At 43.2% G+C, this 22777-nt stretch overlaps 1 protein-coding gene across 8 annotated transcripts in view; it reads right to left on the bottom strand.

Moving 5' to 3' along the window:
* The window catches only part of LOC119232728 (protein CutA homolog), a 41135-nt gene that overhangs the window by 2800 nt on the left and 15558 nt on the right, over positions 1 to 22777 (bottom strand). Inside the window, exons 1-6 of one of the 8 annotated variants that reach the window (XR_005122188.2) lie at positions 20484 to 22605; positions 17842 to 17962; positions 15122 to 15270; positions 10812 to 10871; positions 2834 to 2879; positions 2509 to 2558 (exon numbers count right to left, since the gene is read on the bottom strand). Coding sequence is in view for 5 of the 8 variants with exons in the window: in XM_054689758.1 (XP_054545733.1) it covers positions 693 to 787; positions 2509 to 2558; positions 2834 to 2879; positions 10812 to 10871; positions 15122 to 15270; positions 18658 to 18726 (469 nt within the window). In the remaining 3 variants the exon portion in view is untranslated. The other 7 variants (XM_054689758.1, XM_037494933.2, XM_037494930.2 and 4 more) reach the window with 7 other exon arrangements.

The following is a 22777-nucleotide window of genomic DNA, read 5'->3' as shown; positions in this document are numbered from 1 at the left end:
CTCCTGTTATCAGTCGAAAGCCTCTCTACATCTTAAGGCCCAACTCAACCACTGACTTTTTCCAAGGGATCTTTTCCTTGACCCTCCAAATCCTCAGGAAATCCTCAGGCAAATCCCTTCTGCCTGTTTCTTCTGCCTGGCCCTCAGCACACAAGGTATCTTTCTATACTTTCTACACCAAGGAAACATGAGACCCTAGGCCTTAGTCTCCCATCTGCCAAACAGGGGTAACAATCCTCTACTTCCTTTCCTCTGAATGTTGCATTATAAAGTTTTCACGAGATGGCATGTTTAGTAAATCACAACATGGCATTTAAATGTCTGGAGAAGTGGGTAGTTTTATCCAGTACCTGAGTATAATGCATTTGTTTAAGTTATTTCAAGGACATCTGGGCCAGTGTTATGTATTTTTATAAGCAGACATTCACCATATGTTTGAATACAGTATTCAGATACACAGAATAAGATACTTTCAACACTTCGCGCTGAGATGATGTACACTTCACATCAGTGTACTCCAATGTGCATCCCAACGCAGGTACAGTCCACACTACAGAAGGGGCAACTGAGGCACATAAAGTGTAAGTAATCTGCAAACACTTATGCTACAATTAGCTAGTGGAGAAGCCAGAACTTAACCCTGGAGGTCAAGTTCTGGGGTTTGCTTTCTTAACCCTAAAGTTGTCCCTCACCAATTAAGCTGTCATTTCTCCACAGTGCTGGTTCTACCAAAGGTGGTTCTAGAGTTGAGACATGGGTGTAGCCAGATAGTACAGATCCTGGTTCCCTAGGAAGTGATAAAAAAGGGTTTTATCCAGATACATGACTTACATCCCTGGCGGCACAGCAGAGTCAGTCTGGGTACTTCTGAAGAACACCACCCCTGAGCCCCACTCCAGAAGAATCTGAGATGGAGCTTCTATGGGAAATTTGAAAAATGTCCCAAGTGATTATAGTGTGTAGTCTGCCAAGATCCCTATTTTAGACCAGGGTTTCTCAAGCTTTTAAGGAATCACCTGTTAAGCTGTAGCTTGACTCAACAGTTTTGGGTGAGCATGAGCTTGCGCAATGCTAGCAAGCCTCCAGGCAATCCAGTTATTCCGGGACCACACCTTGAGTGATGAGGACTTAGACCAGAGGTTCTCCAAGTAAACCATGGATCCTTGGGATTCCAAGACTCAGGAGACTCATGAGGCCGAGATTATTTTCATGATAACACTAGTCTGCTATTTATCCTTTCTAGATATTGACATTTACACTGATGATGTAAAAGCTGTAAGGGGCTGAACTGCTGACCCCTGAGCACATGACCACACAAAAGCACGCGCCCCTCCCTGCTGATACCATAATCTTCACTGCCACATGTGTGCATATAAAAAAAAATCCAATTCACTTAAGAATATCCTTGACAAAGTGGTAGAAATTATTAAGAATTATATTTTATTATTTTGTGTGGCAAAATGGGAAGTATACAAAGTACTTAACTGTATAGTTAAGTTCACTGTTATCTTAAACTTGTCTGAGTCACAAGCTAAACTAGACTTTTTTTTTAGGAAACACCATTTTTACTTTCAGATTTCAGTATTAGATATTTTCTGAAGTATCAACAGAGTAAGTGCATTACTCAAATGAGGACAATTTATATAATTTGTTGCCAGTGAAAAAATTCTTGTTTTCAAGGAAAAACTGAGTTTCGAAAACCTGAATTTAGGGCCTCCCTGGTGGCGCAGGAGGTTGAGCGCTGCACTGTGAAGCTGTCCGCAGCCTCTGCAGTGTGGGTTCTATCCCAGCCGGCCGGCGAGAGTCCCACATGGTGCAGCAGACCTCTCCTGTCTCCCTGCTGCTCCCCTCAGCAGTGTATTTCGTCAGTCTGCCTGTTCTGCTCCCCGCTCTGTCTCTGGTGAATCCTCTCACCCTCCCGCGCATCTGGCCTGTACCCCAGTTCTTATATAAATAAATAAATATTAAAAAAGAAAAGAAAACCTGAATTTATCACTGCCACAAGCATATTAAAGATGCTTCTGAAAAGATCTAGCCTTGCTACAGTCAGATTTTGCAAAAATGTGAAATGATGCCATTCTTCTCACTCTTCTGTTGTTATTTTTAATATGATTACTTTCCATAAAATGCATTATTTATGTTAATAGGTAATAGTTTTTATTGTTACTTTAAATGAACTAAAAATATTTTAAAAGTTCTAATTCAGTAAACTTTGATATAACCCCCACAAACAGAGCTCTTTAGGGTCCTCTGTCATTTTTGAAAGTGTAAAGTGATCCTGAGACCTTTTTGCTCAAAGTGGTAAAATGATTTTCACCACTTTGTCAATGATATTCTTAAGTGAATTTTGAGAACTTCTGCTTTAAACTCACTCACTCCAGCCTCTGATTTTACAGGGGCACATGCAGGGTAGATGAAGATTGGTGACTGGACTCTAGATCTCCTGTCTTCCAAGCTCACTCACTTAGTCCCCAGCATGTCCCCATGGAGAAGAAATGCTGGCATTACCTGATGTAGCTGGACAGCACATGGACCCTGGAAGTCTTTGTCTTTATTAACTATAAAAGAAAAAAAAAAAAACCACTGCTTTATTAAAAACTCGGCCTGGCACTGCAGCTGCTCATCATCCAGCCATTTAGAGCAGAATTCCTCCAGGTCGGCAGGCCCTGCCGCAAGCTCACTGGTTAACCTAGGGCATCGTATGTGGGACAAGAACCTCAATCAGCTGATCTTTGCTCATTCTTAATTGGAACCTGGGAGAGAACTTGGGAAAGAGGTCTGGTCTTATATTTTCTCTTTCAAGGATCTGCCCTATACCTCCCTTCTCACTCACCAACAGGATCTCAGTGGCTTCTTCTATCTCTCCATTCCAAAAGTACCTGGCGAGAAAAACAAAACCAAATTATAATGTTCACAAGACAAGTCTAATCAAATGTCAAACCTGGCCCAATTTGGTGACTCTCCTCAGGTGGAAACTTTAAAATCTTTTCAATCTCATATAAAACAGTACAGAGTTAGACAAGGCCTCACAGCTCATATAGTGCAACCATTCTGATACCTGCTTGTGACACACCGTACATTCCTGGAAGTAAGAGGCTCACCATCTCTTGAAGAAGTTGACCTACCCTAAAGGCTTTCACATGAGATGGTTTTTAGGGTGTGCCAGCATTTGCCATCCACTTATTTTTTCAACCTCCACCTGAAGAATTACCTCAGACAACCCTGCAGAAACTCCTAGGTTTTCTCTCCTCCAAACCGGGCATCTCCAGCCTTTCAATGCTCATCCTATACTCAACTGTTTCCAGGTCACGCTCTACCCACTGCACTGGTGCTACTCGCATCACTGGCTCTCAAAGTTGAGTGCCCACAAATGGATAAATAAAAAGGCAAGTAGGCTTCACAGATGAAGGGAGGCTTATAAGATAAGGAAACAAGTCCAAAGGTTAAAAATAAAGCCAGCAACAATCTTCAGAAGAGTATGAGAACAGCGTCATAGGATGAAAAAGAAATTTGTCCTGAGAATGATCTTCAGTGGCCTAAATAAAATCTAAAACAACCTAGGCCACATAGGCTTTCTCTGTCTCACATTGCTGAGGTAAAAGGATCAATTGTGAAGGAGGATGGACAGCTGAAGGGAACGCTAGGCTAAAATTCTCTTCTGGTTCCCACACAAGCTTTATGTGACTCACCTACATAACTTATGAAAAACTCAGAGCCCAAGCCCCACCATCCAGGATATTGAGCAGATCTAGAACAGAGTTAAAGCAGAGCCAGATTTGGGGGCCACAGCTACAGAGGAAGAGGGAATGACACCACTGGAGGGAGTGAGGAGCTTAAATTAGACAGCACTTTTCTGTTTTAACTTTTAATGCAGATTATTTATTTTTCTTTTTTTTTTTTTTTTAAAATATTAAATTTTATTTTTATATTCCCCCATACAATTGCAAACGCCCCATTCTGACCCCAATCCTTCCCCTCCCGCCCCCCACCCCCCAAAAAGTGTCTCTGGTTCATAGTTTTTTGTTGATTTTGATTTTCACTTTCTTATATTCATTTTCCTGGTCCCTTATTTAAGTTTTCTAGATTCCTGCTATGAGTGAGACCATCCGGTATTTTTCTTTTTCTTTTTGGCTTATTTCGCTGAGCATGATCCCTTCCAGTGCCATCCATGTTGCTGCAAATTGCATGTGTTTATCTTTTTTGAATGCTGAGTAATATTCCATGGTATATATGTACCACATCTTCTTGATCCAGTCATCTATTTTTGGGCATTTGGGTTGTTTCCAAAGCTTAGCTATTGTAAACAGTGCTGCTATAAACATAGGAGTGCAGGTGCTCTTTGGAATTGATGTTTCTGTGTCCTTTGGGTAAATACCTAGGAGTGGAATTGCTGGATCATATGGAAGCTCTATGTTTAGTAGGTCCAGAAATCTCCACACAGCTCTCCATAGTGGTTGGACCAGTTTGCACTCCCACCAACAGTGCACAAGAGTTCCTTTTTCTCCACATCCTCGCCAACATTTGTTGTTGCTAGTTTTTTTAATATGTGCCATTCTCACTGGTGTGAGATGGTATCTCATGGTAGTTTTGATTTGCATTTCCCTGATTACAAGTGATGTTGAACATTTTTTCATATGTCTGTTGGCCATTTGCATTTCCTCTTCAGAGAAGTTTCTTTTTAGCTCTTCTGCCCATTTTTTGACTGGATTATTTTCTTTGTTGTTGCTGAGTCTCATCAGCTCTTTGCAGATTTTTGTGATCAGTCCTTTATCATTAGTGTTGGGTGCAAAAATGTTCTCCCAGTTGGTGGGGTTTCTCTTTGTTTTTGTTATTGTCTCTTTTGCTGTGCAGAAGCTCTTTAATTTGATGTAGTCCCAGCTGTTTATCTTTCTCTTCACTATCACTGCTTTGGGTGATGTGTCTGTAAAGATGTCTTTGATGTGCAAATCCCGTAGTGTTTCGCCTATATTTCCTTCTATGTATTTTATGGTTTCAGGTCTTATGTCTAGTTCTTTAATCCATTTTGAGTTGATTTTTGTGTATGGTGCGAGGTAGTGGTCAAGCTTCATTCTTTTGCATGTAGCGACCCAGTTTTCCCAGCACCATTTATTGAACAAACTTTCTTTGCTCCAATGCATAGTCTTTGCTCCTTTGTCAAAGATTAGTTGACCATAAATCTGTGGGTTTATTTCTGGATTTTCTATTCGATTCCATTGGTCTGTATGTCTGTTCTTGTTCCAATACCATGCAGTTTTGATGATTATGGCTTTGTAGTATAGTTTGAAGTCTGGGAGTGTGATGCCTCCATTTCCTTCTTTTTTTTTCAGTAGAGCTTTGGCTATTCGGGGTTTTTGGTGATTCCATATGAATTTCATCAATAATTGTTCTATTTCTTTGAAGAATGCCATTGAGATTTTGATTGGAATAGCATTGAATCTGTATATTGCTTTTGGTAGGATGGCCATTTTAATAATGTTTATTCTTCCAATCCATGAGCAGGGGATGTCTTTCCATTTCTTTGTGTCTTCTTCTATTTCTTTTAACAGTGTTTTATAGTTTTCTTTGTATAGGTCCTTTACCTCTTTTGTTAGATTTATTCCCAAATATTTGATTTTTTTTGTTTCGATAATAAAAGGGGTGGTTTTTTTTATTTCTTCTTCTTCAGATTTATTGTTTGTGTATAGGAAGGCTACTGACTTTTGCGTGTTGATTTTGTATCCTGCCACTTTACTGAATTGATTGATGAGTTGAATTAGTTTTTCTGTGGAGATTTTGGGGTTCTCTATGTATATTATCATATCATCTGCAAATAGTGATAGTTTGACTTCTTCTTTTCCTATTTGGATTCCTTGGATGTCTTTCTCTTGTCTTATTGCTCTGGCTAGGACTTCCAGTATTATATTGAAAAGCAGTGGTGAGAGTGGACATCCTTGTCTTGTTCCAGATCTTAATGGAATTGCTTTCAGCTTTTCACCATTGAGAATGATACTGGCTGTTGGCTTGTCATAGATGGCCTTTATGATGTTGAGGTATGTTCCTTGTATCCCAAGAATTTCAAGGGCTTTTATCATGAATGGGTGTTGCACTTTGTCGAAAGCTTTCTCAGCATCTATTGATATTATCATATGGTTTTTATATTTCTTTTTGTTGATGTGTTGGATAACGTTGATTGATTTTCGGATGTTAAACCATCCTTGTGCCCCTGGAATGAATCCAACTTGGTCGTGGTGAATTATCTTATGGATACATTGTTGGATTCTGATAGCTAAAATTTTATTGAGGATTTTTGCATCAGTGTTCATTAGGGAGATTGGCCTATAGTTTTCCTTTTTTGTGTTGTCCTTATTCGGTTTTGGTATTAGTGTAATATTGGCTTCATAGAACGTGTTTGGTATTGTCCCTTCCTTCTCAATTTTTTGGAAGAGTTTGTGAAGGATAGGCACTAATTCGTCTCTGAATGTTTGGTAGAATTCATTTGTAAATCCATCAGGTCCTGGGCTTTTGTTTTTGGGGAGGTTTTTAATTACCATTTCAATTTCGCTGCTTGTAATTGGTCTGTTTAGGTGTTCTATTTCTTCTTTATCTAGCTTTGGGTGATTGTAGAGTTGTAGGAATTTGTCCATCTCCTCTAGATTGTTGAACTTGTTTCCATATAACTGTTCATAGTAGTTACTGATTATTCTTTTGATTTCTGCTGTGTCCGTTGTGATTTCTCCTCTTTCATTTATGATTCTGTGTATTTGTGCTTTCTCCCGTTTTTCCTTTGTGAGCCTGGCTAGGGGTTTGTCTATTTTATTTATTTTTTCAAAGAACCAGCTCTTGGTTTCATTGATCTTTTGGATTGTTTTTTTAGTTTCAATTTCATTTATTTCTGCTTTGGTTTTTATTATTTCTTTTCTTCTACTGGTTCTGGGGTTTTTTTGTTGTTCTTTTTCTAGATCTTTGAGCTTCGAGATTAGGTTGTTTCTTTGAGTTCTTTCTTGTTTTTTGATGTGAGCTTCTATTGCTATATATTTTCCTCTTATTACTGCTTTTGCTGCATCCCATACATTTAGGATATTGGTGTCCTCCTTGTCATTCAATTCAAAGAATTTTTTAATTTCTTCTTTGATCTCCTCGTTAGTCCAGTGGTCTTCCAGTAGTGTGGCTTTTAATCTCCATGAGGTAGGATAGTTCCTTGCCTTCTTTTTATGATTTATTTCTAGTTTGATGCCTTCGTGGTCAGAAAAGATGGTTGGTATGATTTCAATCTTGGTGTATCTGTTGATGTTTGTCTTGTGCCCCAGTATGTGATCGATCCTGGAGAATGATCCGTGTGCGCTTGAGAAAAATGTGTACTCCGTTTTTTTTGGGTTTAGTGTTCTATAGATGTCTGTTAAGCCCAAATGCTCTAGGTCCTTATTTAGAGCTTTAGTTTCTTTACTTATTTTTTGTCTTGTTGATCTATCCATTGTTGATAGTGGTGTGTTGAAGTCTCCCACTACATATGTGTTTTCTCTGATGTCTGTTTTCAGAGAGGACAACAGTTGTCTGATATATTTTGGTGCTCTTTCGTTTGGTGAGTATATGTTAATGAGTGTTATTTCTTCTTGAAGTATTGTCCCCTTAATCATAATGTAGTGACCATTGGGGTCTCTTTTTATTTTTTTGAGTTTGAAGTCTGTTTTATCTGATATAAGTATAGCTGTTCCTGCTTTCTTTTTTGGCCCATTTGCTTGTAGGATTGTTTTCCATCCTTTGACTTTGAGCCTATTTTTATCTTTTGTAGCTAAATGTGTTTCCTGGAGACAGCAAAAGGTTGGTTTTTGTTTCTTAATCCAGGCTGCAACTCTGTGTCTTTTTATTGAAGAGTTTAGTCCATTTACATTTAGAGTTAATATTGATATGTTAGCATCTATATTTGCCATTATGTTTGTCTTTCCTTTGATTTTATTTATTTATTCTTTTAATAACTTTTTTTTTTTTTTGGTCTTCTTTCGTTGTTATTCGTCCCTCTGAGGTTCTGGCTTTAGGATTCCTTGTAGTATTTTTTGGAGTGGGGGTTTAGTCGCAATGAAATTCCGGAGTTTCTCTTTGTCTGGGAAGGTCCATATTCTTTCTTCATGGAGGAAAGAGAGCTTTGCGGGATAGAGTATTCTTGGTTGGCATCTGTTTTCTTGGAGTCTGTTGACTATGTCCCTCCACTCTCTCCTTGCCCGTAGTGTTTCTTCAGAGAAGTCTGATGTCAGCCTGATTGGTTTTCCTTTGAATGTTATCTGTTTCTTCCCTCTTGTCAGCTTCATTATTTTTTCCTTGTCCTGGATTCTTGGGAGCTTTACTATTATGTGTCTTGCTGTGTTTTTCCTTTCGTCGTGGAAGTTTGGTGTTCTTCTTGCTTCTTGTATATCAATTTTCAGCTCCTTCTTCTCATTTGGGAAGTTCTCTTCAATTATATCCATGAATATTTTCTCTGTTCCTACATCTCTCTCCTCTCCTTCTGGAATTCCTATAACTCTTATATTTCCTTTCCTCATGGAGTCAGATAGTTCCCGAAGTCTTTCTTCATTCTTTTTCCTTCGTACTTCTCTTTCCTTTTCTGTTTTGGTTCTTTTTATTTCTGTGTCTTCAAGATTACTTATTCGTTCTTCCATTTCATCTATTCTGCTTTCATTGCTTTTCCCAGAGTTCTTTAGTTCCTCCATTAATTCTTTGATCTCCTGCATTTCTCTTACTTCCCTCTTTAGGGACTCAATTTCCTTCTTCTGATCTATCACTTTTTTAATCATGGCAATTTTAAATTCTCTTTCTGGAAGGCTCAGAAGTTCTTCCAAGTTGCTGTCGTTGCAATCTGGGGGGTGGTTTTCTTTTTGTGGTGTGCTTCTTTCCTGAGGAGTTTTTAGGTTGCGTGTGGTTCTTCTACTCCCTACTGTCTGTTTTCTAATTTGTCGTATGCGTTGGGACACTGTGTTGCTCGGACTGACTGACATCTTGGGTGAACTTCTCCGCTCCCCTCTGGCTCTTCCAGGAGCCATCTCTGTCTTCTGGGGGAGCTTTCTGCTGGTTTTAGGCAGTTTTTACTGAAGAAATGTCCCTGTTCTCAAATGGCGAAGCGGGATGCAGTCCCTGCGCCTCCGGTTTCAGGCACACTCTTCTGCGCACCCGGTCTGCCCCGGACGTGGGTGCCTGCTCCCTCTGTGGGCTCAGACTGCTGGTCGGAAGGGGCCTGGCGTGGAATAACTTCCCGGCTGGCCACTGGGTCCTCCAGAAACCTTCTGCCCTTTTCAAGCAGTCTTAAGAAATGTCCTGTTTTATAGGGTGTTAGTGACTTTTTTTTTCCTGGTCGCTAGGTGGTGCCAGAGATCTCTCCTATTGTCCTTGGGGGGCTGTTTTTCGCCTCCCCCCACCCCGTGGGACAGAGAACAGAGCGGGAATGGTAGGGTACACCTCAACAGCTTTGGGGTGCTGTGTCTGCCTTGTGCCCCACCGTCGTGGAGGACCCACGCCCCGAATTTTCGTGCCCCGGGTCTCAGTTCAAAGCCCTCAGTTCCAGGACGCGGGCTGTAGCCCAGTTCAGTGGCGCGGGAATGGCGCCTTTTGCACAGCTCCCGTGCCTGGGCGCCTGGTTCCTGCTCACTCAGGGAGGGACCTTCACCTCAGTGAGGACCTCCGTGCGTCTCCCCGCAAGCCTAGGTCATCTCCCCGCAAGCCTAGGTCGCAGGCGCGGGGACCTGGGCAGCCGCGATCCAGGTCTGCACTTGCTTTTCAAGCTCCCCGAGCGCGCAGCGTTTCCTGCGCAAGCTTACCGGCAGCCCGGGCTGTGTGCGCGTCTCCCGGGGTCTTTGTTCTTCTCTAATGGCGCCCGGAGCCGTTCGCTCACCGCCGCGGCGGATCCTGCAGGGTTCGCCTCAGCTCCCGTTCACGGGGTGTGGTGGCTGCAATAGTTCCTTTCCACTCACAGTCCCGCTTGCTGCGTCGTTTGTTCTTGTGGGCCGTTTTGGTTTGTTGTTTCCTCCTCTCTGCCGGTCGGAGAGTGCCGCCTCTGTGGGCGGGGGAGGGGAGCAGGGTTCTGCGCTTCCCTCCCTTCTAGTCCTCTTTTATGGCCACTTTCTTCTTCGGGCAGTTCGCTGGCGTCAGCCGTTTATCTTCCGTGTCCCACTTCTCACTGGGACCTGCCGCTTTTCCTCCCTATTAACTTTTTTTAATGGGAGATCTTACTCGCAGAGTCTCCTCGCCGCCATGTTGCTCCGCCCTCTCGATTATTTATTTTTCTCTTCCTCGCTTCCTCCCACCTTTCTCTATTCAGATGATCAGAGAGATTAAAGCACAAGACAAACCCTCCATGCTAGCACAGGGATGCTGAAATATTCAGTGAGGGCAATGGTGCACACAGGTGTAACTAAAGTGAAGTGTGAGTGAAATGAAAGGCAGGGAGTGCACAATAAAAGCCTGTCACTCATGCTCAACTCTCAAATTTCTGGGGAATCTAACACAAATGGCAGTTATTTTCACTCTCCCTGGTCAGCTTTCTCAGAGATGGAATACCCAGTCTATCTTTCCTAGCAGCAAGCTAGGTGATTTAAACAGTGTGTGTGAACAAGATTCACTGTCCCTAAACTGTAGTTTGTCCTGCCCTCTCTATAAACGGCCTACTGTTGCTTCTGTTGGGTGATATAAATCCACTGGTTGATTTCCTCTGAATACAAATCAACAGTGAGCTGATTACTTAAATACCTCTGAGTTGTTCTTTGACAATTCCCCATTGATTCAATGTTCTTTCCCCCAGCCACGACCCCACTTAGCACTCCCACACCCCTCCACTGACCAAAACTCACAGGGAAGATGCCTTAGGCAGGATATTCACAGAGGTAGCCAGCTTCTTATCCAGGACAGCCCTAAAGCAAAGAGGGAAACAGTTGCCGAGTTAAGTGTCCAGAATCTCAAGAAAAGGGTTGGGGAACAGGAGTTTCTGGGAATTATCCAGGAAACCCAAGTCTAAGTAGATAGCCAATCAGATAGACAACACAAGCCATAATCACTGTGCACGGAGCTCTGAAGACAGCTATTTATAAGTCCCTCCCAGACTTATTTATAAGTCCCTCAACTGCAGCTGAGAAGGCAGTTTTAAGGATGGCCCTGTTTGACTTAGGTGGTGGGAATTAATAACATTAGATGAGAAGATGGCCTAGATTCCCTCTGGGCCCTGCAGGAGGATGGCAGTGACATTATGCAAGTTCCTTCAGTTCAGGAGTATTTGAGCACCTATCCAAGGTAGGCGGACCCTCTGTCTTTCAGACTGACTCCTGCTGTACAATGAGAGGACTGGGGCAGTCAGTGCTTTCTAACCCTTTTCACCACCAAGAACTCCTTGGTTCACACCCAACACCATCTTCTGCTTTTATCTCTCAGATGTGTATCTGGCTGACAGTGCTGCTGATCTGCAGATGCCCAACTCTACTACAGGTAAAGCAAAAAAAAAAAAAAAAAAAAAAGCATCATTTCTTGTGTTTGTCTTTGGCAAATATAGGCGCTTTTCACTTCTTGCTTTTGTAAAGGATTCTACCACAGTCCTAAGAGTAGAGCCATCACCTTTGCAGGTCTCTTAAGATGTTTGTTTTGTTTTTGTTTTTTTTTGACAGACCACAAGCTGGTACCCCTGGTCTGCTAGTCTCTAATTCTTGTGCAGAGCATGGTGAACTCAATAAAATGTTCCTGCACTGATATAGGTGTCACAGAAACAGGAGCACCACCAAGTTACCAAACCAAAGTGTTCCCAAGCCATAAACCTCAAGCCCTCAGAATCAGGTAGTCCCTGACCACCTTTCTCAGGTCTCAGGTAGTCAAGGGGGTTGGGTACTCTATTCTTTGAAGTGTTTGGATCCTGCCAAATAAAACCCAGTTCCCTGATCCCTCCTCCCTTCAGCTGCTGCCAAGAGAACTGACCTACTTTCCCTTCAGTCTCAAGCTGAACAGTGCTCTATTTAAGGCTCCTCATTAACTACCACCCTCATTCCCTTGGAAAGTTCCAGGAGCTAAATAAATCCCTGCCTGTAAAGAGAGGCATATGGTACATATTTGTTTAAGCAAATGCTGCAAGTCTTGCTTGCTTAATCATCCACTGAGATGATTCAGTGGGTGGCATGCCTCACAGGCCCTTTCCACTCTCTGCGCCTGAAGTCCCAGGTGACTGATCACAGCAACCTGTCCTTGGGCAGAAGGAGGCAGACGGGGGAGGACTGTGTTCTTCAAAAAGTCCTATGGCAGGGATGTGGGAGGAGGGACACCAACACGTACCTCTGCAGAAGTTCCTTTACTCTTGGAACTTTTTGAATTTAAATATCAAGATAAATAATTAGAAACAGGGCCTTCCTGGTGGCACAGGCGGTTGAGCGCAGTGCTGTGAAGCTGTCTGCAACCTCTGCAGCACCGGTTCTATTCCTGCCGGCCGTGGAGCAACCCTCGTGGCACAGCAGACCGCTCCTGTCTCGCCCGCTGCTCCCCTCAGCAGTGTATTTCATTCCTCTGCGTGTTCTGTTTCCCGTTCTGTCTCTGGTGAATCCTCTCACCCTCCTGCGTATCTGGCCTGTACCCCAGTACTTGTATAAATAAATAAATCTTAAAAAAAAAGTTAGAAACAAAAACCTAGTAGGCAGATACAGATGGATGGATGGATAGGTAGGTAGGCAGATAGATTAAGAATAGGCCTCTGGAGCCCTATTTCATGGTTTCCTTCAGTGATCTGGCTTCCGGAAAATGTCTACCTTCTACCAACACCAGGTAATCCCCTGCACACCTCCCATTTTTATCTTCAAAACCCCCTTGTCTACATATCTGGTCACCACTGTAGCTGCTACTTTGTGTTCTCTGTCACTAAGAGGATGCATAGATTGTGTTTTTTCTCTATATCAAATGAGCCAGGGAACAGGAGATGTGGGTGACCTGCAGTGCAGCTTCATTTTGGCTACACATCATTAAGCTCATCAGAAGTTGGTCTAGTCTCTTTGATATTGCTTCCTCATTTATATGTTAAAAAAAACTTTCAAATACCAACTTTGGGCAACTGTAGATTTGTGAGGCCCGAGAAATATTTAGGTGCTTGATGGCTTATAGTGGAGTTGCTGGGACATAGGAGGAAAAGGCCTTTGGTTTCTGTACTGTGTTCTAGGAAAGGTGTCAAATTACTTATAAATTGGAGTCTACTTAATTAACTTGAGGAACTTATTGTTGAAGACTTTAAAATTATTTCCTTTATTAGATTAATAGATGAATAATCAATAATCTTTATTATTGACTCTTATTTTTAATTACTATTTATTTTTATATAATAAATTATTATTAGATAAATATTTGCTCTTACAAATTAATTACATATTATATAAATTATATATTATTTTTATATAATAAAGTATCATATAAAAAATAAAGCATTAAAATTGCTTTTAAAAAGACCATCAGTGAGTCACAGGGGCTCAGGAGCTCATGCTCTTCTGAGGAAAGCAGAAGGAAGTGTACAGCTTTTAGGGCCTTGAGAACCCACAACGTTCATAGACCTCTAGTTCACAGACTAAATGCATGGTTTGGTTCTCATGGCATTTTTAAAAAATCTCAACTTTGTTACCCATATTTATCATCAAGATATCTCACATCTGGATATATAATTATCTAGTTTCTCACTGAAAAATGAGTCTTGTAACACTGGACTTGCAGTCCTACGAGGTCGCATCTAGCTAGAGCTTGTGGCGTCCACTCCCTCCAGGCATGACGTGTGCCTCTCAGATCAGCAGGGCTCCCCTTGCTCTTTCTTCCCAACCAGCAGAAAGACTAAGTGTTGCTTTCCACCACCATTATTATGCCCCAGCCCATATCACACATTTAAGTGACCTGCCTGAAGGGATCAGTTTTCGTCACCCTGGCCTAAGCCAATTCTCTCTCCATACATGAGAGCAAAGCCCAGAGAAGAGACTTGTCTAAGATCACATGTGGTACTGGCAGCAAAGGATACCCGAGAACCTTGTTCTTGTGATTCAACATTTGGGATTTTTACCATGTATCCAACATGAGATTTTTCAGTTTAGAATATGTCTGTCAATGAGAACCTTGCCATTAACCAGAACCAAACTGAACCTGAGCTGAACTGGACCAGAACTGAGAGGCAGCAGACTAAACTCTAAATGCTAGAGAAGAAAAAACACTAAACTGGCATTGAAAGACCTGGTCCCTTCATGGGCTCTGTGGTTAAAGCTGGGGGTCCTGCCAGCTAACATTTGTGGGACCCTCCCCAACATTTACGCATTACTCTCCTACAAATCCTGGAAAGTAGGCCTGTTTGCCTCTCTTCCATCCACTCTAGATTAACCTGTGACCACAATTTGGAGGCTATTCTCCAAAGAGTAGATTCAAGAATGCTGAGCTGTGGAGCAAAAAGCCAAATCCAATCCCTCTAGCCCCACTATACTCTTCAAAGCTGCAAATATAAAGAGGTATGAAGAGGCAAAATTCAGATATAACATTTATTGAGGAACTAATACATTCAAGTCACTGGGTTAAGGACTATACTTATTTCATAGCACTTAATCCTCACAACAGCCCTGTAAGGTAGATGGTCTTATCCTATTTTATAATTCAGAAAGCTAATGCTTAAAGAAGGGAAGCAATTTACTCAAAGCCACAAAGTTACTCAGTGTCAGAGCCAAGATTCATTCTGTTCTGATGACAGATCTAGTGCTTTTCCTGCCATCCTATAGTTGTGCCTAGAAATTTGCCAAGTTCTTAGAGTGGTCAGCTCATTGCTTCCATAGTGAACACCTCTGGGGCTGAACAAAGAGACTATCTCCAAAAAGAAAGCTGGAGAATCAGGAGACATAAATTCCCAACCTGCAGGCTCCCACTGTCCTCTCATCTTGACACCTTGGACAAGCCATCTATCTGGGTCTCATACACCTTGTATGTCCCCACTCAAAATATTTTCAGGCCCAGCACTAAGATCTGCCAGGGGATCATTCAGCTGTGCTTCTCATATCACCCCAAGCAAATAAAGGTGTAGTTCACCGCTGGATGGACAGAGTTGTCAGAAGCAACACAAAAAGTAGGCCCAAAAGCAGCACCTCTGGAGCATCGGGCAGCTCCACTCGGAGCTTTACCATACCTGGCAATATCTCTGGCAATTTGCTCATTGGGACAGTTGACAAAGACGATGGAGTAAGTGCCAGAGATGTAGCTGCCCGTGACAGCTGAATGGAGCTGCAGGCTAAGGGTCCTGAGTGTGGGGTATGTCAGGAAAGAAGCCGTCAGGATCTACGAGGTAGGAAAAGAAAAGCACAGGTCAGCAGTGACGTGGCCCATTCGGTATCTGCCTGCTCAAGCAGATGGGAACCAAGGCTGGCCATTTTCTCATCGCCACTCCCTACCCACAGAATAATTCCTGGGATCTGTAATCAGCTTTAGTGCTTAGCGTTTTCCTATCTAGGTATTTTCCTCTGCATTTTATAGATGATTTTAAAAAAATAGAGGCTCAGAAATTAAGAAACGTGTTCACAGCTTTTAATTGGTGAAGCCAGGATTAAGACTCAAGTCTGAATGACTTGAAATCTATTCTAATTGTACAAAACTGCTATTGGTGGTAACCAACAGGCGCTAAACCACTGTTGTCCTATGGAGATTATTATCAATGATAAACTCTGACATCTATTAACATTTTAGGGAATAATTTCACCTCCATTCCTTTATATAGGTGCCAGCCACTATAGGCAGGCTAGTAGACAAGAAGCCTAATTGTAATGCAATGCAATCTATGGTCCTGAAACTGAGAGCTGGGGGACCAACTGAAGGCTATACCAGAGGGAGCAGGAAAAGACACTAAATGTACCACCAAACTGGATGTGAGTACTAAGTAGGATTACCAGAGGAAAGGGAGACACTCTAAACTCAAGAGGTACTTTGGGACAGATGACATATCCAGACTGCATGGCTCTGGGGATATGAGACACAGGCCCGGCTAGAATGGTAAAGAAAAGGGTCCAGCTAGGGAGCTCGGGGTTTGTGCTGAGTTGACTGGATGTTTTGGGAAGTTTTAAAGTAGGAGAGTAGTACCATGGTCAGGATGAGCAGAGTACCCCAGGGGAAGATGGGCGTGCACAGTAATTTTTACAGCTAGTCATTACAATGATTCAGGGACAAGGCATGACCACCCCAAATAAAGAAGACAGCAGTGACAATGTGGGAGGAAGAAACATTCAAGACATAGTTTTTCTTACTATTTTAATGATAAATATTTAAAGTAAGAGGAAATGAAAAGAACCATTCTGGGGTTCTCTGCTTGGGGCCTATAGTGGCATCTTTCATAAGGACAGAGGCACCTTGCAAGCAGTTCCACCGTGACTCAGGCCAGGCTAAACAGAGCAGGCTTCTCCTCGAAGCCCAGGGCTCAGGCCTCACTCAAATAAACCTCTGTTTTCCCCTTTTTCATGTTATGACCCGGGTCCTGGCTCCTGCTTCTTGGCAGGACCTGAGGAGCACTTTTATGTCTTCAACTGAAGTTTGACTACCGGCCTCTTTGGGCCGGGTTTTTTATTCCCTCCCACTACCTCCACCAGCACCTCCAATTCAACATATTAGTGCCCTGAAAGAAACCAGTGACCATGAAAGAAAAAAGAAACAGGCTTTTCAAAGCTTTTACTGTGTGTGTGTGTGTGTGTGTGTGTGTGTGTGTGAGAGAGAGAGAGAGAGAGAGAGAGATTAATAGCAACTCAATTCGACTAGAGGGAAAAATAAAGGCACCACAGAGCAAGATTTAAATCTTAGTGCCACTACCGCTAACTTCCTGTGGCCTTCAACAAGTTACTTACTCTCCCTTCTAAATTGGCAATTATGCCACTTGTGCTACCGACCTCAGATTTGCTATAAATTCAAACAAGATAGGAAAAATAATTTCTAATCATCAATTAATGAAAGGACTGTTAGCAGGAAATTGGGTATACTGGGATACTGTCAGTTGACATGACTGAAAGGTGGCTTCCAGCACAAACACTAAAATAACAGGAGTAGGGGCATGTCTCCAACTGAAGAAGCCATTTCTAGGGAGATCTGCAGCACGTCAGCCAGCAGCTTATCAATGGAACACAGAGCTCATGGGATTAAATATGCATTCAACTAAAATGTACTGAAATGCTTACCAACTCATAGCCAAAGTTCAAAGAGGTAAATGTGTCCTCAGATATTATCAAAGGTAACCCTTCATTGAACAGGTAATGTAAGTAGGCAGAACATACAGAAACTGCGACAGACTCAAGACTTGAATTCCAGACTCCCACACCCATTCTAGGCTCTTTGAACTGCAAAGAACATGATTAGGAATTGATAGAGTGGGGTATTTGGCTTCGCTTAATCCAGTGGTTCTCAATTTGGGGCAGTCTGGCTCCCCAGGGGACATCTGGCATCATCTGGAGACAATTTTAATTGTTTTGATGGAGAGGAGATGCTATTGACATCGAGTGGGTAGCAGCCAGGGATGCGGCTTAACCGCCTTCTGTTGTATGGCTGACCAGGCTGAGAGGGACCGTTACTTTCCCATGTCTCTCCCATTGGACATGGGCTCTCCAATCTCATTCATTTCTGTATTCCCAGGGAGTATGGACTTGGAAAGTGTTTGTGGACTGCATCAACAAAGTATCAGATACATAAAAGTCCAATTGGAACCAAGGGTTGACTATAAATATATTACAAAGTGTCATTATATGAAGGTAAAATGAACTGAAAATACACACATTACAATATTCCCTAACAGAAACATTATAATGGGAAAATAGCTACTATAATTTTAAAAGAAAAGTCTTTATAACACTGTCATATTTATCTTTTTCTATATACCTTTTCTTATTTTGCATTCTCTTAAAGTATTCTGTGTATCTTTCCACTTAGTCAAATTTCATTCTGCCTTTTTCCTCTTTTTGTCCTGGAGTGTCCTGGAGATTATAGCTGACTTTACAATCTGTTAAAACAAAAAGAACCTCAGAATCTACATAGTGGCTCTAAACTTGTAATCCTCCTAGCTTTCAGGAACCTGTGGCTACTCTGAAATTAAGTACATTGTTACTAATTTTGGTGCAAATCCAGAACTTTCATAAAAGAAAATCAAGAACATTTATAGTGCTCAAGGTCGACAGTCACTGATTTGTGCCAATTTTTACAGATGAGGAAAATATGGGCCAGATGAGAGTCTAGAGCTAAATGCCTGGGCTTCTAACCCTATCTGACAGATCACCTGGGCTCCCTCCCCAACCACAGCACCACAGGGGGTACTCTGCAGTCACTTGGGAGCTGAACATTTTAAGGTATTTCAGAGATGAGAAACAAAGCAAAATACAGCAAAACGGGAGGGCAACTGCAATAGAAAGTGAAAGAATCGATGATGAGCCCTTACCAGCAGACACTCCAGCCCCTCCATTTCCTGCCCAAGGGAACACCCCAGTCAGCCCTCCTCCCCAGGCTGGGAGTGAAGGGATATGGGTGATCATCATAATCAGGACCCCAGTTGGCATCTCCGGGGATTTTAAATCACCCTTCCTCTCCACCTGCCTGCCCCAAGCTCAAAATCCCAGGCACGGTCAAGGGAAATGTGTTATGCCTTCTTTCCTCGCTTCCAGGTGGAAGGTTTAGGGGCCAGGGGATCAGTAGGGTACTTACCAGGAGGCATGTAAGGACAGAGGGCCGCGGGTAGCCTGGCAAAGGGCATGGTGAGGCCAGCCTGTCCATGGTGTCGCCGGTATCTTAATGGCACAGCTTCAGCAAACTGCAGCTTCAGGCTGAGTGTCTGGCTAGTGGGCGGGCACTGAGGGCCTAACTGTCCTCTCTAACCACCTGCTGCTTGCCCCACTGCCCAGCCTGGCCTCACCCAGCCGCCTGAAAGGGTGGGGGGGAGTTCGGAAATGGGAGAGAAATAGGGAAGAATTTTCACTAGGCAACCCTCTCCCCAGAAATATCCAACCCCAGCACCATATGGAGACCTGAACTACTTCACTTTATAGAGGCCCATCTCGCCAACAAAAACAAATGAAGCACATACAGGGCTGCCTTCATCCCCCAGATCACCCCCTTCTCCCAGAATCTCCCAACTAATCTTTCTTGGCTTAAAACACTTGTCAGCCTGTGCTCCCTAGGAATCCATTCATCTTTCTGGCCAGCTGTTCTGTGGTCTTTCCCACAATTAATCCCATAGTCCTGCTCCCCTAAAGTACTCTGTACACACTTACATTGCAACATTTAACACCAACTATAGGGAGCTACAAAGAAACAAGAGTTGCAGCAACTAACAACTGTTGCCTTTGGGAATGCAGAGTCCTGGTTGCCAAGCTTCCCAATTTTTTTTTCAAAGATTTATTTATTTATGCATACAAGAACTGGGGTACAGGCCACAGGTGGGGGGGAAGGAAGGGGGAGAGACAGAGACAGAGACAGAGTGGGAGCAGAACAGGCAGAGTGACTGAAATACACTGCTAAGGGGAGCAGCGGGGGGAGTCAGGAGAGGTCTGCTGTGCCATGTGGGTCAGCTCCCTGGCAGGGGACAGAACTCATGCTGCAGTGGCTGCGGACTGCTTCATAGTGCTGTGTCTTAACCCCTTGCACCACTAGGGAGGGCCAAGGTTCCCAGTTTTTTGATCCAGCTCTTCAATGTGAAATATACTAATTTTTAAATGATGGCATTTCTGGGCCAGGGGAAGGGACTGAGTGCACAAGGCACAAGCAAACTTCTAAGTTAAGGGAACTACTCTATATTTTGATTATGGTGGTGGCTCCACAATTGTTAAGCAAGAAATTTCACAATTAAGTTTGTAAACTGTATTGTACATAATAGTAACTTACCCAAAACAGGAATGTGGGGAGTACTGAAAACCAATTCAATTGTTTCAGACAGGCCCGACCAAAGAACACATATCAGTCAGTCAAATCTAGCCTGTAGGTTGCCAGTTCACAGTCCCTGGGTTTATTTTCATTATCTGTTTACCTGTGTGTCTCCTTCTTGGGGCTGTAAATTTTTAAATGCCTGCTACACTGCCCAGCAGTCACACAAAGTAGTTCATAAATCAGGAGTAGCCCCAGTCCTGCCATGCACATCATTAGTTGTGCTGATTCAGAAAAGTTACTTAACTGCTGTGAGCTTGCGGGGTGAGGGAGGGGAGGCGGGGGCAGAAGTGGTAAAGAAAGTGTTAATACCTCCTTTATGGGTATTACCTAAAGTGACCATTAACAGAGAAAATGAGTACTAAGAGTGCTTTATAAAATATAAGGCCATGTCAGCATTTCAAGAGCAAGTAGTTACATTCCAAATACCAAAGTTAACTCAGAAAATCTCCATTTGTCATTGAAGAACTTAGTACCTGGAAAAATAAGGTTAAAGAAAATGAGGCTGAGTGGTCCTAAGGAAGCCTTTATATTCAAAGTCCACTAAAATAGGACAGTGCTCTTTTATACCCATACATTAATAAGAAAGGCCACTTTTAATTACTATTTACCTTAGATGCTGAGATAGTTTCCTGAGATGATATCCCCAGGTTTAGCACAGTAGCATAGGACCCCACAGTTAATTCTCAATGATGTTTGTTGAATTACTCAATGATGTGAATGTGTGATTTTAAGGTGATTATAAGGATGGTCTCAATGAAGATAGTGGTGATGGCAACTGAAGGATGGCAAGAAATGAATGCTATTCGGAAGAAACTGCCTCTGGATTTTCCTCTTCCTTTGACTCTGGTATCTCTACTCTCTTCAGATTCACTTCCAAGGTTAGATTCCAAAAGTCCAATTCTGCATTTATGACTTTGGTAGATTCTTCAGATGCTACTGTTTGAGGGTCCAGGCTCTTCTTCTAGAGGCTTCTTGTCCTCTTTCTTTCTACCTTCTACTCTTCCTCTCAGGTTCTGACTCAGATTTCCCTATTCATCTCCTTCAGCCTTCCTCTTTGTTTGTATCTTTCGCCTCTCTCTTCAACTCCTTTGCTTTATTTTGAAAGTTCCTCTGCACCTCTTTTTTAGGTATACATTTTATCAAAAAATTTTTTAAGAGTCAAACTTCATTCAGGAAAGGCTCCACATCAATTAAGAGTATCAGTGAGGTCTCAAGTCCTGAGTAAAAGCAGCATTTGTTTTCCTTTGATTCATCTTTACCTCTGCTCATGGGATCTCGGCCTCTTCATCTAGAGGATACCCCTCTTCATCTAAAGGATACCTGACTCTCTCCAAATTCCAAAGCTTGAAACTTGAGTAGCCCGTTAACTTCACTTTCATGGATATCAATAAATGTAAAGCCCATCATTTCGCACTCTATGATTTTTCAGCTTCATTAGGAAAACACACACAATCATTCACAAGGTCCTCCAGTTTCCACTAGGCTTTATTAAGAGCACTTAACTTCATATTATCCATTGCCTCTGTTATTACTATCCAAACATCAGCAACATAATAATGGTGCCATATTTCTTTCAAAGAAACGCAAGGTGGTTAGACATGACCCACAGGCTGCTGATAGCACCTTCCAGAGGGAGAAACACCCTATTAACATCAGGGTAAGCAAAGCTTTGTCCAAAATTAGCTTTGAATTTAAGATATTTTCAGTTCAATAACTCTGAACTTGATGGGTAAACCAATCCAAAAAGAGGGCAGAGCTTGAAGATACTTTGGCATGATTGCTAGAAAACAGGAAGGTGTTTTCCATTTTTTTTCCCGAAAAACAAGTGGGTTGGGATCTTTAGAAAGTAGCCATGGTTTTTACATTTTGTCACCTGGGGCAGTTGGCACCAAAAATAAGGGAAATCCTGTCCTTAGCTTCCTCTAAGCTTTAGGGATTTTTTTCTTTTTCCCTAAAAGTAAACAAAGGCATGCATGCAATTCCAAAATAGGCTCATCTCATCAACTTTGAAGATCTGTTGAGGCATATGGCCTTGAGCGCTGATCAGTTTCTGGAGTTGTCTGAAATACTTGGGTGCCCACTGGGCAGTTAACAGTTTTTTCCGCCCATGGATCTTGCATTTCCAGACTGCAGCGATTTCTGAACTTCTCAAAGTATCCCTTGTTTGCACGGGAATAGCTGGGTTACCCTTCCCATTGGCTTCCACCAGTTGCTTTGCAGATGCGTCTGGGCTTGTGGCAGATGGTCTTCTGCGCCGGCGGCCCGTCCATTATGGTCAGGTCCTCCATCCACAAAGTTAACTCAGTCTCCATCTTCCCGGTGTTCACGTCATGGGGAAGGCACAGCACCCTGGAACAGACTGGGCAAACACTCTCCGCGAGCCCTTGACGGTCTTCTCATGTTTCTCAACGGTGCGCACGGCTGACTCATCGATCCAAAAAAAGCAGCCCACGTCGGTGTTCTTCACGCCTTCCTCCAGCTTCCAGAGGGTTTTCATCATGTTTCCCAGCGACACGACCCTCGCCGGGGCAGGATGCTCAAGGCTTGCGCTCCACCCGGGGTGACCTCAGCCGCCGCTCTCGACGTGCCGAGAGCCTGGACGGAGGGCCCGGAGACGGCGGGCGAGGCCGCTGAACCTTCGGCGGGTCCTCATCCTCCGCCAGCCGCCTGCCCGCAACAGAAGAGCCTCCGCTCTCTGCGGGAGACCCGCAAGCCGCCTGGAAACGCGGGCGGCGACACCGCCCACGGCGCGCCGGGGAGCACAGGGGCCGCTCGCTGGACCCGGCGGCCCAGATCTCGCGAGGTTTGACAGCCCCCGAACGCGCGCGGCGGGCCGGGCCCGCGTGGCTCCCGGCGCCACCCAGGCGCTTCCCAGTCGCAGCCCAGACTAGCGGCAGGGAGG

Source organism: Talpa occidentalis, unplaced genomic scaffold (assembly GCF_014898055.3).
Source record: "Talpa occidentalis isolate TD23 unplaced genomic scaffold, MPIMG_talOcc4v2.1 talOcc4.7, whole genome shotgun sequence".
Taxonomy (NCBI): Eukaryota; Metazoa; Chordata; class Mammalia; order Eulipotyphla; family Talpidae; genus Talpa; species Talpa occidentalis.
The sequence above is the reverse complement of the archived record's forward strand: the minus strand, read 5'-3'. Positions and strand labels throughout refer to the sequence as shown.